The sequence below is a fragment of the Maniola hyperantus genome, chromosome 10, assembly GCF_902806685.2.
Source record: "Maniola hyperantus chromosome 10, iAphHyp1.2, whole genome shotgun sequence".
Taxonomy (NCBI): Eukaryota; Metazoa; Arthropoda; class Insecta; order Lepidoptera; family Nymphalidae; genus Maniola; species Maniola hyperantus.
This window is the reverse complement of record NC_048545.1, coordinates 920,777-936,270: the sequence shown is the minus strand read 5'-3', so window position 1 is coordinate 936,270 and position 15,494 is coordinate 920,777. Positions and strand designations below refer to the sequence as shown.

The 15,494-nt window shown below is 40.9% G+C and overlaps 2 protein-coding genes across 3 annotated transcripts in view; one reads left to right on the top strand and one right to left on the bottom strand.

Annotated features, from left to right (window-relative positions):
- LOC117985864 (putative transporter SVOPL) overlaps positions 1–15,494 on the bottom strand; it is a 42,688-nt gene that overhangs the window by 4,270 nt on the left and 22,924 nt on the right. The window lies entirely within an intron of this gene.
- Tango10 (transport and golgi organization 10) lies at positions 619–14,807 on the top strand. 2 transcript variants are annotated; one of them, XM_069501401.1, is made up of 14 exons: positions 619–810; positions 953–1,052; positions 2,210–2,350; positions 2,779–2,958; positions 3,731–3,850; positions 4,777–4,910; positions 5,076–5,192; positions 6,239–6,351; positions 7,203–7,477; positions 8,445–8,561; positions 9,098–9,186; positions 11,595–11,708; positions 12,870–12,948; positions 13,570–14,807. In XM_069501401.1, the coding sequence occupies exons 2-14, from the start codon at positions 981–983 to the stop codon at positions 13,633–13,635; spliced, it is 1,617 nt and encodes a 538-aa protein (XP_069357502.1). In that variant the 5' UTR covers positions 619–810; positions 953–980; the 3' UTR covers positions 13,636–14,807. The 2 variants fall into 2 exon arrangements, with proteins under 2 accessions (XP_069357502.1, XP_069357503.1); XM_069501402.1 differs by having other exon boundaries at positions 619–870.

Here is a 15,494-nt window from a genome sequence, read left to right as displayed (position 1 = left end):
TCAAACATGTTTGTTAAATTATTTGAACGTCTGCGGTCGTGTTAAATGCGTTAGTCAAATGAGTCTAACAAACTACGTGTTTGGCAAATTTGCTTGAGAAACATGCTTGAAGATGCGACAAGATTCTCTTGGCACTTGAATGACATTGACAGGGAGGCGCTGTTGGAGAACAAATAAATAAGCCTTTATTCAGACATGTTTTATTTTTACAATAATATTGTTAATCGCTAATAATAGGTACAAGATTACAAAATATTAAACTACACGATTTAATATAACTATTATTTCTAAAGTAGGTAACTTATTTCTAACACTTAGGTATAATAATATATTATATTTCTTATTTATATTGGAGAACAAAGGCTTAGAATATGCAAACAAGAACAAAGGGGACACTTGACGGCAACATTAGTTCCAATTTTCGCCACGCGCCAAGATAGCCCTACGCACTGTACGCTTTGTCAAACAAACTACATGTTTGTCAAGCAAACTACGTGCTTGGCAAACACTGACAAACATGTTTGACCGTTTACGGGGCACTTTAGGCTCAAAAGGGTTAGAACCAAGAGCCGTAAAACTAGTTAAAAAAATCTTTGGTCAACCAAAGATTGATTGTTTTTGTTTTGACTTTGATAATTTGGGAATGGGATTATTGGGACCACTCACTGGGACTTTTTTGGAAATTTGATTTGGCTTTGGTGATTTTTAAAAAATTGTTATCTGTTCATCATAGTTACCCTTAGATGAATGATTACCCTATAAATCACAAAGCACCAGCACCAGCAAAGAGGATAATATTCTAACCACTAGGTAAGTACGTACGGCAGATTGGATTGAGATTAATAAATTGAGACTGGGTTGGGTTCCGAAGTGAGTAGATTTTTTGTTTTCATGATGTGCGATTTCTTAAATACGTCTTAATTTAACTGTATATGGTATTTCGAATTTCCAGTGTGAATGCTCAATGAAACATTGGCACGATGAATTACTTAAACGTGGACTCCACGAAAAGTGTGGATGGTAAAGATGAAACAAGCAATGAAGACCTCGAAGTAAGTTTGATTTTAAACTAGATGATGCCCGAGACTTTTCCCGCGTGTATAAGTTTTGGAAACTTAGATTTCCTGAGATACAATGTAGTCTACTATGTAGCTTACATTCTGGATGATGATGCCCGAGACTTTTCCCGCGTGGGTTTAAGTATTGGAAACTTAGATTTTCTGAGATAGAATGTAGTCTACTATGTAGCTTACATTCTGGAGACGGCTCCAGAATGTAAGCTATATTTAAACTCAAACTCAAATTATTTATTCAGAATAGGTAAAATTTTACACTTATTGATGGTCAGAATAGTTAATTTGTAAGATGGTATAGTGGTAACAATTAATTCGTACTTAAAACTAACGCTACAAGGGTTCCAAACGCGCCCAGGTCTTAGAAGAGCCCACATCAAATCAATCAACAAATCAGCTGGCTATTCTTTTTATTATCACCACTTTACAAAATCTTTTAAACTTATTAGAACTAACACAAATCTGTTAAGCAACTCATTCCCAAGCTTTCTTATCATTTTAATAATCTTTTACGTTGTAATAGGATTTTTAAATAAGTTTATGTTTTATGAATACTTTGAACTTGTTGAGAGACATCTCCAATATTATGTCTTCTGGAAGCTTATTGTAAAAACTTTTTAGAATCCCATTAGAACTCTGATTATCCAGGATAAAATTAGCCTATGTCCGTCCCCGGGATATAAGCTGGCTGGATACCCAATTTCATCAAAATTGGTTCCACTGTTGAGCCTTGAAAAGCTATAGACAGACAGACACACTTTCGCATTTATAATATTAGTATGGATTTAAGGGTGAACTGTACTTTAGATATGACAGTAGACACAAAAAGCAAATATAACGAGTGAGTTCTCAAAATTTATGTATTACATGTATTTATTAAGCTGTGATAATAGCGTAGTGGTTAAGACGTCCGCCTTCTAATCCGAGGTTGGGGGCTCAATCCCGGGCATGCACCTCTAACTTTTCGGAGTTATGTGCTTTTTAAGTATCACTTGCTTTAACGGTGAAGGAAAACATTGTGAGGAAACCTGCATGCCTGAGAGTTCTCTATAATGTTCTCAAAGGTGTGGGAGGACCACCAATCTGCACATGGCCAGCGTGGTAGACCTGATGATGATGATGATGAATTATTTAAGGTGGATAATTCGAAGAGTGTGCTGCTCAAGATAGCGACACTGTATGCGGAACAGTTGATGAGTGACTTGGTGCTGGAGGTGGCAGGCGTGGGATACCCGGCCCACAGGCTCATACTTTGTGCAAGTAGTGAGGTGTTTCAGGTAATAGATTTCTTACTTTATTTTATGTAGGAAGCGTCTAGAATCTAGACGACAAACTCGTGTTGACGTCCTCCCCTGGTGCAGTGGTAAGCACTGTGGTCTTATTAATGGGAGGTCCGATTCCTGGCAGGGGTTTGGAATTTTATAATTTCTAAATTTCTTGTTTGGTTTGGTGGGAGGCTTCGGCTGTGGCTAGTTACCCGAGCCGTGCCGCCGGTACGATGCCGTGTAGAAACCAAAGGGGTATGGGTTTAATTAAAACTGCCATACATCCAGGTTAGCCTGCTTCCATCTTAGACTGCATCATCACTTACCACCAGATGAAATTGCAGGCAATTGGTATTGTAGCTTCATATCATGTCCCCTAAATCTAGGATTGTATGGAATTGATTGTATAGAACCATTGACGGGTTTTTTCTTTGCTGCAGGTAATGTTGATGAATCGCGAATGGAGCGAGTGGCGCGAGAGCCGCATCGTGCTGCAGGAGACCCCCACAGCCGCGTCGGTGTTCCCACATTTCCTCAAGTACTTCTACACTGGACAGATCAAGATCTCACACCAGACTGTGCTGCCCGTGCTTTCTCTGGCCGACAAATACAATGTTAAAGTAAGCTTTAAACCCGTCGTCGGATTGTGACGTCACATACCAGTATTTCATAGAAGATCGCATACAAAGCGCGCTTTTTGACGCTTGATTAAAAGTTACTCAAACTCAATATATTTATTCAGAATAGGTAAAATTTTACGCTTACCGATGGTCAAAATTGTTAATTTGTAAGATGATAATATAAATAAATAAATAAAATAGCCTTTATTCACTGATACACTAGTTATACATCTTATATTACTAACTAACCGTATTACTAATTTCCTATTATTTAATTATCCTATCCTACATAATTTATTCTAAAAAAATTAGTAACACCAGCAATTTACAGTTCCTTTGGACATAGGCCTCCTCTAGACCTCTCCATTTTTTCCTATCTAACGCTATGGTAATATAGTGGTGATTATTAATACGTAGGTACTTAAAATTAAAGCTACGAGGGTTCCAAACGCGCCCCGGTCTGATAAGAGCCCACAACAAACTCAGCCGAGTATTCTTTTTATCATCACCACTTTACAAAATGACTTAAAATTATTAGAATTACTGTAGGGCGATTTTGTAAAACCTGCATCAATCATTATTACAATCTCAACTGTTGTGATTGGCTGAATTTGTGCGATTCTTGTTGCAACAATGCATTGTAGCCAATAGTGAGCGAGCGTCAACCAATCAGAGGTGATTGCAATCGTGACATTATAGCTGTCATTCTACCGCAATCGAGGCCTTGATTTGACTAGTTGTCAACTACTGGATTTGTTTGTTTTGTCACCAGGATCTGGTCACTCTATGCCTGGGTTACATGTCGCAGCACATTCCTCAGGCGGCGAGGCGAGGCCACCTCATCGCCTGGATGCAGTACACCATGGCATGTGGACACGATGATGTAGCCAAGGTAACTTTTCTTGTACAGAAATCGACCAGTAGGGCGATTGTCTAAAACCTGCATCAATCATTATTACAATCTCAATTGTTCTGATTGGCTGAATTTGTGCGATTCTTGTTGCAACAATGCATTGTAGCCAATAGTGAGCGAGCATTATCCACAATCAGAGATGATTGCGATCGTGACATTGTAGCTGTCAAACAACCGCGGTAGGGCCGCTGTTCATCATCATCATCATCATCATTAACCGATAGACGTCCACTGCTGGACATAGGTCTTTTGTAGGTACTTCCACACGCCACGGTCTTGCGCCGCCTGAATCCAGCGGCTCCCTGCGACTCGTCTGATGTTGTATGTCCACCTAGTGGGGGGTCTTCCAATGCTGCGTCTTCTGGTGCGAGGTCGCCATTCCAACACCTTAAGACCCCAACTTCTATCGGTTTTAGGAACTATGTGCCCTGCCCATTGCCACTTCAGCTTCGCAACCTGTTGACCTATGTCCAGAGCAGTTGGGTAGGTCCAATTTCGAGAAAGAGATCAGCCGCCGATTCCAACTCGGTTGGGCAGCGTTCAGGAAGCTTCGAGATGTCTTGTCCAAAATTCCTCAGTGCTTGAAGACCAAAGTCTTCGAACAGTGCGTGTTGCCAGTGATGACATATGGATCCGAGACATGGTCTCTATAGGCCTCATAAGAAAGCTCAGAATCGACTAGTTACAATTTTATTATTACACAAGACAAGTTTAATGGGATTCCCATTGGCAATATTTCTGGAACCATCCGCCTTTTGTCAAATTATTTTCTAATTTTATTCCCTTCATCATCATCGTCAACCGATGTTGCGGCTGAAGTTGTAGGACCTGTGAAAAAGTATGGTCCCGTTTGGCACTCTTTCAATACCTACTCTAGGTGCCCTAACAAAATGTTATGTGATCAGGCGTGCCAGAACTACGTGAAATGGAACCTCGAGTGTATCCACGACAGCGAGCTGGCGGAGCTGGAGGACGACACGCTTCTGCTGCTGCTGCAGCACAGCGACCTCGTGCTGCACAACGAGATGACGCTATACCAGTGCGTACGCTAACGTCAATACACACACACACACTCCCTTACTCACTCACTCACTCATTTACTCACTCACTCACTCACTCACTCACTCATTCATTTGCACCCTTACTCATATTACCACATAGAATGTATGTTCTACACGGTTATGATATTGAAATGTTTTTCTAGTTTCGTGGTCCGCTGGCTCAGCAAGCAACGCAAGAGGCTAAACACGAATGAACTAAGCGAAAACGAACTCAAGGTGCACTGGGACTCGCTTGTAACTACCGTCTTTTCTCATGTCAGGTATGTGTAATTATTGTTTTTAGGGTTCCGTAAAAAATTTATGGTGCGACGAAGTCTGCTTTGGCCGCTTTTTAGAGGTACGTAATAGGAAAACGGAAACCTTATATTATAGGATCACTTATTGTCTGTCTGTCTGTCAGTCTGTCAAGAAACGTACAGGGTACTTCTCGTTGACCTAGAATCATGAAATTTGGTAGGTAGGTAGGTCTTATAGCAGACATTACGGAAAAATCTGAAAACTGTGAATTTGTGGTTACATGAAAAAAAAAATTAAATTGTGGTTAATCAACTAAAAATTAGTACATATTTTCAATTTTCGAAGTAAGATAATATATCAAGTGGGGTATCATGAAAGGGCTTTACTTGTACATTCTAAAACAGATTTTATTTATTTTTATGCATAATAGTTTTTTGATCTCACATGCAAAATGTTGAAAAAATACGGAACCCTCGAAAAAAGCGGAGTCTGACTCGCACTTGGCCGGTTTTGTTTTTTTATAATGGATATCTTGCACGATAGTTTAAACGTTAAAATATTTTAAACCAGATGATGCCCGCGACTTCGTCCGCGTGGATTAAGGTTTTTAGGATTCCCGTTGGAACTCTTTGATATTCCGGGGATAAAAAGTAGCCTATGTAATTCCCCGGGATGCAAGCTATCTCTGTACCAAATTTGAAAGAAAGAAAGAAAACTAGTTTATTCATCAAGGTACAAACAAACTCTTCAAAAAATTTTCAAGAATTCTTTAAGAATTAGAGAGAGCCTCGATAGCTCAACGGTTAAAGGAGTGGACTGGAAACCGAACGGTCGCTGGTTCAAATCCTACCCATTGTACTATTGTCGTACCAACTCCTAGCACAAGCTTAACGCTTAATTGGACGGGAAAGGGAATATTAGTCAGCAATTAACTTGGCTAATATTCTTTATAAAAATAAAAAAACAAAAGCGGTTAAACTCTTGGGCTGTGAAAGGCTAGCAGACAAACAGACAGACGGATAGACAGACACACTTTTGCATTTATAATATAAGTATGGATAAATTGCAGATTTCCTATGATGTGTCCCAATCAACTGGCGAAGTTGTTGCTATGTCCATTGACGCAGGAACACAAAGAGTTCTTCATGGAAAGGATGGCAGTAGCCATGAGCTATCAGTCAGGTATGTTTCTGATATAAATTGATACATATGATGATATTTTGATATTGATATTTTAATAATTTGTGCTATATGGATCTTTGATCTCAATTCATCACGAAATAGAGTCACAATTAAAATTTCTTTAAAAGAAAAAAATCCGAAAGCTACTCCAGCGTGATCAATTCTAATTCTAGATTTTTAGTTTTAATCTGAATAGTTAATTCATTTTACTGTAGTGTTTTTTATTATACATTCAATTTCTTTGCGTGCTCTATTGCCGCCATAATGGATAGTGTTCCGAAGAGTTGTTTGATCTCATTCCACCCTCCTTTTTCTACAACCGCACCGCACGCCACCACAATCAATTCCACCCTCACCACCTGGGTTTCTGGAGCACTTCGACTACCTGTTGTGCCAGATCCTTTTTTCCACGCACTTGCAAACTGTGGAATCAACTCCCTTTCGACGGTGTTCCCTTTAGATTACAACATGGGGTTATTCAAGGGGCGGGCGGACCAACAAATTCCTAAAAGGCCGGCAACGCATCGGCGGTTCCTCTGGTGCTGCAAATGTTCATGGGCGGCGGTAATCACTTAACATCATGTGACCCGCCTGCTCGTTTGCTCGCTACTCCTATTAAAAAAAGTTTATTTTTAAAACACTATAAATTGTCGAATGTAATTAAATGCCTCTGACTTATTGTATACTTCCATCTTTCTTGTACGATTTTTCTTGCAAATAAAGGATTATTTATTTATTTGATTTGTTGCTCTGGTCACTGCCACTTTTCCTTTGTTGCCATCTCTTTTTTAATACACTACAGTGAATAAATCTATCCTTCTCACTTTTTGGCTTGGCTCTGGCTTTGACAGGTCAATACGAAAGGATAAAAGAGATCCAGCAAACCGAAGCGGGTCGGATGCTCTTCACCCCCCGGCTTTACACCGAAGACACGTGGGGCACGCTGCTCGCGGTGGACAATTTCCACTCCCTGCCATGCTACCACACCAGGACCTTCATCTTCTCCACCAAACCCTCGATCGCTGACGTGGCCACGGACAAACTGACCGAGTGGACTGTGGACTTGTATCCCAAAGGGGTTTGGTTCAAGAAAAGCATGCTGATTGTATGGGCTGGGACCTATGATGTAAGTTTTAGGGTGAGATCTATAGAGCGCACTCTGACTTTGCTTAGACTTAAGACAGAATTAAAACGAGACACAGCTATATCTATCACATAAATCTGTCTCGTTTTAACTCAATCTTAAGTCTGAGCAAAGTCAAAGTGCGCTCTATAGATCTCAGCCTTAGTATAACACACTCACACATTTTACATCAAACATTTTTTTTATCGCATGACAGGATTGCGCTTGACGACAATCGTGCTTTAAAGAAAACATGATATAAGGTCTAAGTTAGAGCGCGCTTGCCTAGACTTGCTTCTCAGACCTGGGCGCGTTTGAAACCCTCGTAGCTTTAGTTTAGCCGAGTTTCTTGCTGGTTCTTCTCGGTAGGAAAGGCATTCCGAACCAGTGGTAGATGCATCCGACTATTCGTAAGTACTTGTAAAAGTTTATACGAATAAAAAAGATTTTTATTTTTATTTTTTTATTTATTTATTTTTAAGTTTGCGTAATAATTATCACCACTATATCTTACAAATTCAACATCTGACTATCAAAAAGAGTAATTTATTACCTATTTTGAATAAATCATTTGACTTTGACTTGACTTTAGAAGAAGCCTATTCACTCTTGCCTTGAAGGTACCTAAGATAAGATATGTGGTGTACGGTGCTCGCGATTGACAATTTCTACTCCCTACCGTGCTCCCACACTAGGACCTTCATCTTCTCCACCAAACCCTCGGTCGCTGACGTGGCCACGAACGTACTACGAAAACGCATCCAAAGTGCAGTCGGCCTATGTAACGAGACGCGAAAGTTGACTTACGAGGAGCTGGTCTTAGATTTCCCGGGTCATGTGATCAAGTGAGCCCTGCCTGAACTTAGTTCGGGCGAACCATTAGTAAATAAGTTTACTACCTCAGTCAGCCCTGTCAGTCAGTCAGTCAGTCAGTCAGTTTTTCCTTTTAAATAAATATTAAACATATCAGGTCCCGGAGGTGGTCCTGCGCACGGTGCGGATATCCATCACGTGCCAGAACTGCCCGGAGCAGGTTGAAGAGGACCGCGACTACAACGAGTACTATGAGCCGGACGTCCGGGTCAAGGTAAACAATACACAATATGTCCGGTCCCGGAAGTGATCCTGCGCACGGTGCGGGATATCCATCTTCTCCGCTGTCCGTCCGTCCTTCTATCAGCGGGATGTATCTCGTGAACCGTAATAGGTAGAGAGTTGAAATGTTCACATAATTCACAGAACAAATAGTAAAAATTACAAAATAGCCGCCATGAAAAAATCTTGACCGATTTTGTTTTGTTGTTTTGGCTGAATAAACTGTGGCGGTTGCCACAGTAGAAACTAGATGGCGCTATTCAATCGATAACATTTCGTGACGTAGTCCCGAACAAATGTACCGCCGACAGCACTCGCACTAACGGAGCTTTCTGCAATCTGGACTATATATAGAAGTTTCAAGACACAATCGTCGGCCCAGCTGGCGCTACTGAGCACAACCAACCGCTCGGTGGGCGATCTCCCTTTGGTACGGTCGAGCCCGCACATCGCTCCCGTACAAAACGATATTTATTTATTTATATTTAGCTTAGTTCTGGCCTCCTAAAGCAAGGTTGTTGTCCCCAGATAGGCATCCTGCTGTGGGGCGTGCAGGACGGGGTGGACCACGTCACCTCCGTCGTGGAGCGAGTGCATCGCTTCTCCGCGCAGAACAGGTGATGCCTCTACCGCTTCTACTTACTACTGCTACTACCGCTACTACCGCTACTACCCGCTACTACCGCTACTACCACTACTACCCGCTACTACCCGCTACTACCGCTACTACCCGCTACTACCGCTACTACCACTACTACCCGCTACTACCCGCTACTACCGCTACTACCCGCTACTACCGCTACTACCACTACTACCCGCTACTACCGCTACTACCACTACTACCCGCTACTACCACTACTACCCGCTACTACCCGCTACTACCCGCTACTACCGCTACTACCACTACTACCCGCTACTACCGCTACTACCACTACTACCCGCTACTACCACTACTACCCGCTACTACCCGCTACTACCGCTACTACCACTACTACCCGCTACTACCACTACTACCCGCTACTACCGCTACTACCCGCTACTACCGCTACTACCACTACTACCCGCTACTACCGCTACTACCACTACTACCCGCTACTACCGCTACTACCACTACTACCCGCTACTACCGCTACTACCCGCTACTACCGCTACTACCGCTACTACCACTACTACCCGCTACTACCGCTACTACCACTACTACCCGCTACTACCGCTACTACCCGCTACTACCGCTACTACCACTACTACCCGCTACTACCGCTACTACCACTACTACCCGCTACTACCGCTACTACCACTACTACCACTACTACCCGCTACTACCGCTACTACCACTACTACCCGCTACTACCGCTACTACCACTACTACCCGCTACTACCGCTACTACCACTACTACCCGCTACTACCACTACTACCCGCTACTACCGCTACTACCACTACTACCCGCTACTACCGCTACTACCACTACTATCGCTACTACCACTTGGCCCTGTTCAGGAATAGGGATGGTGACTACTAGTCAAATCAGCAACTTTTTATCAAACGTCAAAACGCTCGCTTAGTGAGGGAAAAGTACGATTTTAGTCCTTATTTTAAAGGTGAACCGTATTTTTGACATGACAGTTGACACAAAGTTAAAATGCCGCGTGAGAAATCATTTTGTACGGGCTCTGCTTCATAACCTCATGTTTTTAGGGATTGGGGTGCCTCTCCTAAGGACGAGAGGAAGGAAATACCAACTTCCCTTAATATCACATTTATTGACATGACGTGTTCCCAATAAGTGAACTGAGTATGGACTGAGGTACAAAATATGAAACATATTCCTAGGTACGGCGACAATCCGCCGAGTCAGGTGCAAACGTTGTGTTTCATGTGCATATGTGTCCCAACATGTTTGTTGTCACGTGGAAGTGTATAATCTCCCGTTATGGCTCGTAGCTTAATATATATTATCTAAAGAATATGAAACTACTGATTTACTAGTTAGGACGTACTTTAATAGACCAGAGTTAGTTATAATAATTTATAATGATGACAAGATGATTTTCTACCAAAGACTATTGACACAGACATATTTCATCAAGATTGACACAGACTATATTATATACTCATAACAGGAAGAAGCGCCGGAATAACCAGCTCTTAGTTTTAAGATGTGATGTGTGGCACATTTTGTAAATAAACGTCTTTTCTTTCTTTCTATAACGCCATAAACATTTAACGTAATTTGACATACTTTTTTTTGTTAAATCTATAATTTAAAATGGTTAGCTAACTTAAAACTAACATTGGCCCCGATTCTCTCCCGAGAGAGAGTCTCTCTCTAAACTAAATTTAGAGTATCTGCATCCTTTTCTTTTTACTAATGCTAAAAAAGGAACGGAACATGACTTTCACATTTAAAGACTCTAAATTTTAGTGCACAATACAAATTTAAACAGTAGGTTCGCGAGTGCGTGCTAAAATCACGGGTTTTACCATCTAAAAATTAAATTTAGAAATGTCAAACTGCTTCTGTCCTTTTCGTATTACAATGGTAAGAAGAGGGTGCGAATACTCTAAAATTAGGTTGTGCTTAGAATCGGATGCCAGTGAATGTGGATTTGACGAATTTTAGAAGACCCTCTATTTAATAATTACTGAGAAATAAATTATTTTTGACGTAGGCCTCATACCCATTGTTGATGGCGAAATAATAATAATTTAGATGCCGAGAATAGACTCCCATTAAAGTGAAATTGTAATATTTTATTATTATTAGTTATTTATTATTTTATTTCGACTTAACGAAAAGTGAACATTTTACACCACACTTTTGGACCAAAGCACAAGATAAAAACTGAGACTGGTGTTTGCAATTTGCAGCCCAAATAGACCGTAGTCTATGCTAGGGCTGACAAAGATCATTGACTTCACACGATTTATACATTTTTAGGTAGGTACCTACTTGTTAGGTGTTAGTTAACCTTTCATACAAAACATTTATTCAAAACATTCATACAAACCTATACATTATTTTAGAGTGCTGAACATAGACGGCGCGCTGGACTTCGACGAGCTGAACACGCCGCTGTACACGCCGGCCTCCGAGCTGTCCACGCCTGCCGCCGGCTCGCCCGGTGCCAAGGGGAGCGGGTAAGGACTATGAACATTACCCTACCATTCATATAGCAAGTGTACCATAGTCCGCCATTTTTCTTTCTTTTCCAAAATAGCCGCCATCGCCACGCACAAAATAATATGTATTAATCAATCTGACATCAATATAGTCCGTGCCAAACAAATATCGCAAGATGCGCCGCAATAGCATTTTTTAGGTGTCATGTCAGTGGGGCGTAACAACCGCGCTCATCTGGCTGGATTTGCATTAGTGTGAGTGCTACATCCGTACACAATGCACGTGCGCGACTCGATTGTACCACCCGGTCTAAGCTCAGGGACGACTTATTTGTTTGGCACTGACTATATAACTAAGTATTGTATGAGACAAAATGTTCCAAAGTGTCACGATCCATATGGACATAATACAGTGGCTGGTCAATTGACGTCATAAAAAAAATTTAGGTCTGGTATGTTGTGGGGTATGCCATGTACCTACGTATGTTCCGCGATTTTTAATAGTTTTGAAGTTATGTAGAATTTTTATGTATTTTTGTCGAATTTCGACATGACCATCTTAAAAATATTTCAAAAAAAAAAACCTTTTAACACCCCACAACATACCAGACCTAATTTTTTTTTATGACGTCAATTGACTGGCCACTGTATTATGTCCATATGGATCACAGTGTTGCCACTCTGTCTATAGATTGTGTGGTAAGGGGGCGTCCATAAATTACGTGAGGTGTTTTTTTGAATTTCCAGTCCCTCCCTCCCCCCCTGGTGAGATTTTATTCAACCCCCTCCCCCAATCTCACGTGAGATTTTTCAAAATGTGGGTTTCTTACGTAAACGCGTTGGATTGTTATTGTAAAAAGAAACAAAATTTGCTTCGTGCTTTTATTTGCGACTATTTAAGACTAGTAATCAATATGAAGTTATTTTCTTTCGATCGAATTAGTAAATGATCTTAATCGTATTACGATTACGCTTAAGATTAAATCTTAAGCGTGTACAATCTGGATTAAATGGACCAAAATAGTATAACTTTTTTTTGTTTCAATTAGAAAAAAAATTGCGTGATACGTAAGATTAGATGAGATTTGACTCGACCCCCTCCCCCCCTTAAATATCTCACGTAATTTGTGAACGCCCCCTAATATGATCGTCAAGTAAAATGATGTTATTGGCTTGCAGACGCTGTCCCAAGTGCTCGGATAGTTACGAAGCGCCGGAGACGAGACATCTGTTTGGACCCCTTCGTGACCAATTACGGGTAACTATAAATGAGCAACGACCCGTCTAGTAGCTGGTCAGAAAACCTCCCCGCAAGTACCAACAACAACTGTACAAATTTTCAACTCAATCGGACGAACGATGCGCGAACGCATAGGTTAAAACAGAGTGTTGTAGGGTTCCGTACCGGAAGGTTGCCAACGGGACCCTATTAATAACACTCCGCTGTCCGTCCGTCCGTCCGTCTCTCAGTGGGCTGTATCTCGTGAACCATAATAGGTAGAGACCTGAAATTTTCACACAATGTGTATTGCTATTTCCGCTATAACAGCAAACACTAAAAATTTCAAAATTTCATTAAAAAAAAAGTAAATTAATTTTTCATGAACATTTTTATTTTGATTTAACCACAAATTTATGGTTAAATCACAATAATTCTTATTCCTTCACTGCTGATGCTGTAAGTCCTACATGCTAAATTACATGATTCTAGGTCAACAGGAAGTACCCTATAGGTTTTCTTGACAGACACGACAGACAGTCGGACTGACAGACAACAAAATGATCCTATAAGGGCCCATTTTTCCGTTTGGGGTGTGGAACCCTAAAAAAACACTACAATCCTTTAATAGTTGACTAATAATAAACCTTATCTTTTCAGATACAAGTAGTGATAGTACCTCTAAACGACTTTTGCCACGTCTGCGCCCCCGACGCGCACGTGTGACCACTCACCCCGTACAGAACTCACTGACTGTGGAGTACTGACTAACTGACTGTGGAGAGGCGAAGATGCGTCCAAACTACTAACTCCGGTCATGCAACTGGACCTAAGGGTGAAATGTATATAGCGCACTTAGACTTATATCTCTACATAAATGTCTCATTTCAACTCTGTCTTAAATTAAGTGTGAGGTAAGTCAAAGTACACTCTATAGATCTCAGACTAAAGTTGATATCTATAGAGCGCACTTTGACTTTGCTCAGACTTAAGACACTGGTAAAACGAGACAGCGTTATATTGCTGACACACATCTGTCTCGTTCTAACTGAAACTTAAGTCTGAGCTATGTCAAAGTACGCTCTATAAATCTCAGCCTAAGAATTCTAAGGTTATCTTAGTAATAGTTATTGATTCTTGACTTCAAAGTGAAATTTTTTATTGTTTTGATTTTGAGGAGTTAAAACTGTTGTATTAAATGTTGTAAGTATATTGTTTCGTTTATATTAAAGTTAGGTTTGTTTGAAGGCACTTGTTTACTATTGTTTACCATACGAATAACAATATCTGAAGAAATGTACAGTGCGCGACAGAAAGTAACGTACTACCCGTGCGCGATAAGTTGAGACTCGCCTGGAATGCAACCCTCCGCCCGCTTGCCCTTTAACTTCCCCTTAAGCTCCCGTGTTGTAGACAACGCCACTTTTTTAACATCTTAGTCTCCGTACTTGCTTACGTCACGCAACGACGACGCGCTCCGATTTTTGTCTACAGTACAACCACGCGTCTGGCGTCACCGCCCCCCAGAGGGTCTAACATGCGCCCCGCGAGAAAATTTTGTCTACGCATTATCTCGTGTTTTTTCATACAAATAAGACTAGTAAATGCGTAGACAAAATTTTCTCGTGGTGCGTATGTTAGGCGTGCAGGTCTCAACTTATTGCGCACGAGTAGTACTGAAATAATATTTTATTGTACTGCACTGTAATATACAGTCCGGTCTCTAAATATGCAAAAGGCTTCAAATTAAAATGAGAACTGAACTCTGCATATTAGTTTAATAATACATTTTCTGGCGAAAATGGAAACGACTTTTTGGATATATTGATTGAAATCAGAATTTGAGCGACATTGTTTCTTGTTGAGTAATATTATTAAAAAAAAATATAATTGATTCATCTGTGCGTTTTATTCATCCATACCTATTACCTACTACTAATATTATAAAGCTGTGATAGCCTTCTAATCTGAGGTCGGGGGTTCGATCCCGGGTAGGTACGTACCTCCAACTTTTCGGAGTTATGTGCGTTTTAATTAATTAAATATCACTTGCTTTAACGGTGAAGGAAAACATCGTGAGGAAACCTGCGTGCCTGAGTTCTCCGTAATGTTCAAAAAGATGTGTGAAGTCTACCGATCCGCAAATGGCCAGCGTGGTTGACTATGGCCAAAACCCTTCTCACTCTTAGAGGAGACCCGTGCTCTGTAGTGAGCCGGCGATGGGTTGATCATGATAATAAATATTATAAAAGCGAATGTGTTTGTGTGCAAGCTTTTCACGGCCCATCCGTTTAACCGCTTTTGATGAAATGTGGTATACAGAGATGCTTGCATCCCGGGAACATGCATCATTGGCTACTTTGTGTCCCGTAAAATCAATTTCATGAATTCAGTGGACGAATTCGCGGGTATCTATTTTGTACAGAGATGGCTTGCATCGGACACAGACGTAGGGTACTTTTTGGAGTTCCGTACCACAAAAGGAACTTATCTGTCTGTCTGTCAAGAAAACTTTATAGGGTACTTGCAGTTTTTTTTTAATAGATAGGTACCGGACTAGTATTTTGTGCGACTGAGATAACGCT

Coding starts and splice junctions, on each gene's coding strand:
- Tango10 (XM_069501401.1), top strand. CDS start 981: ATGAATTACTTAAACGTGGACTCCACGAAAAGTGTGGATGGTAAAGAT. Junction 6,352..7,202: donor AGCCATGAGCTATCAGTCAG/GTATGTTTCTGA, acceptor TGGCTTTGACAG/GTCAATACGAAAGGATAAAA. Junction 9,187..11,594: donor CGCTTCTCCGCGCAGAACAG/GTGATGCCTCTA, acceptor ACATTATTTTAG/AGTGCTGAACATAGACGGCG.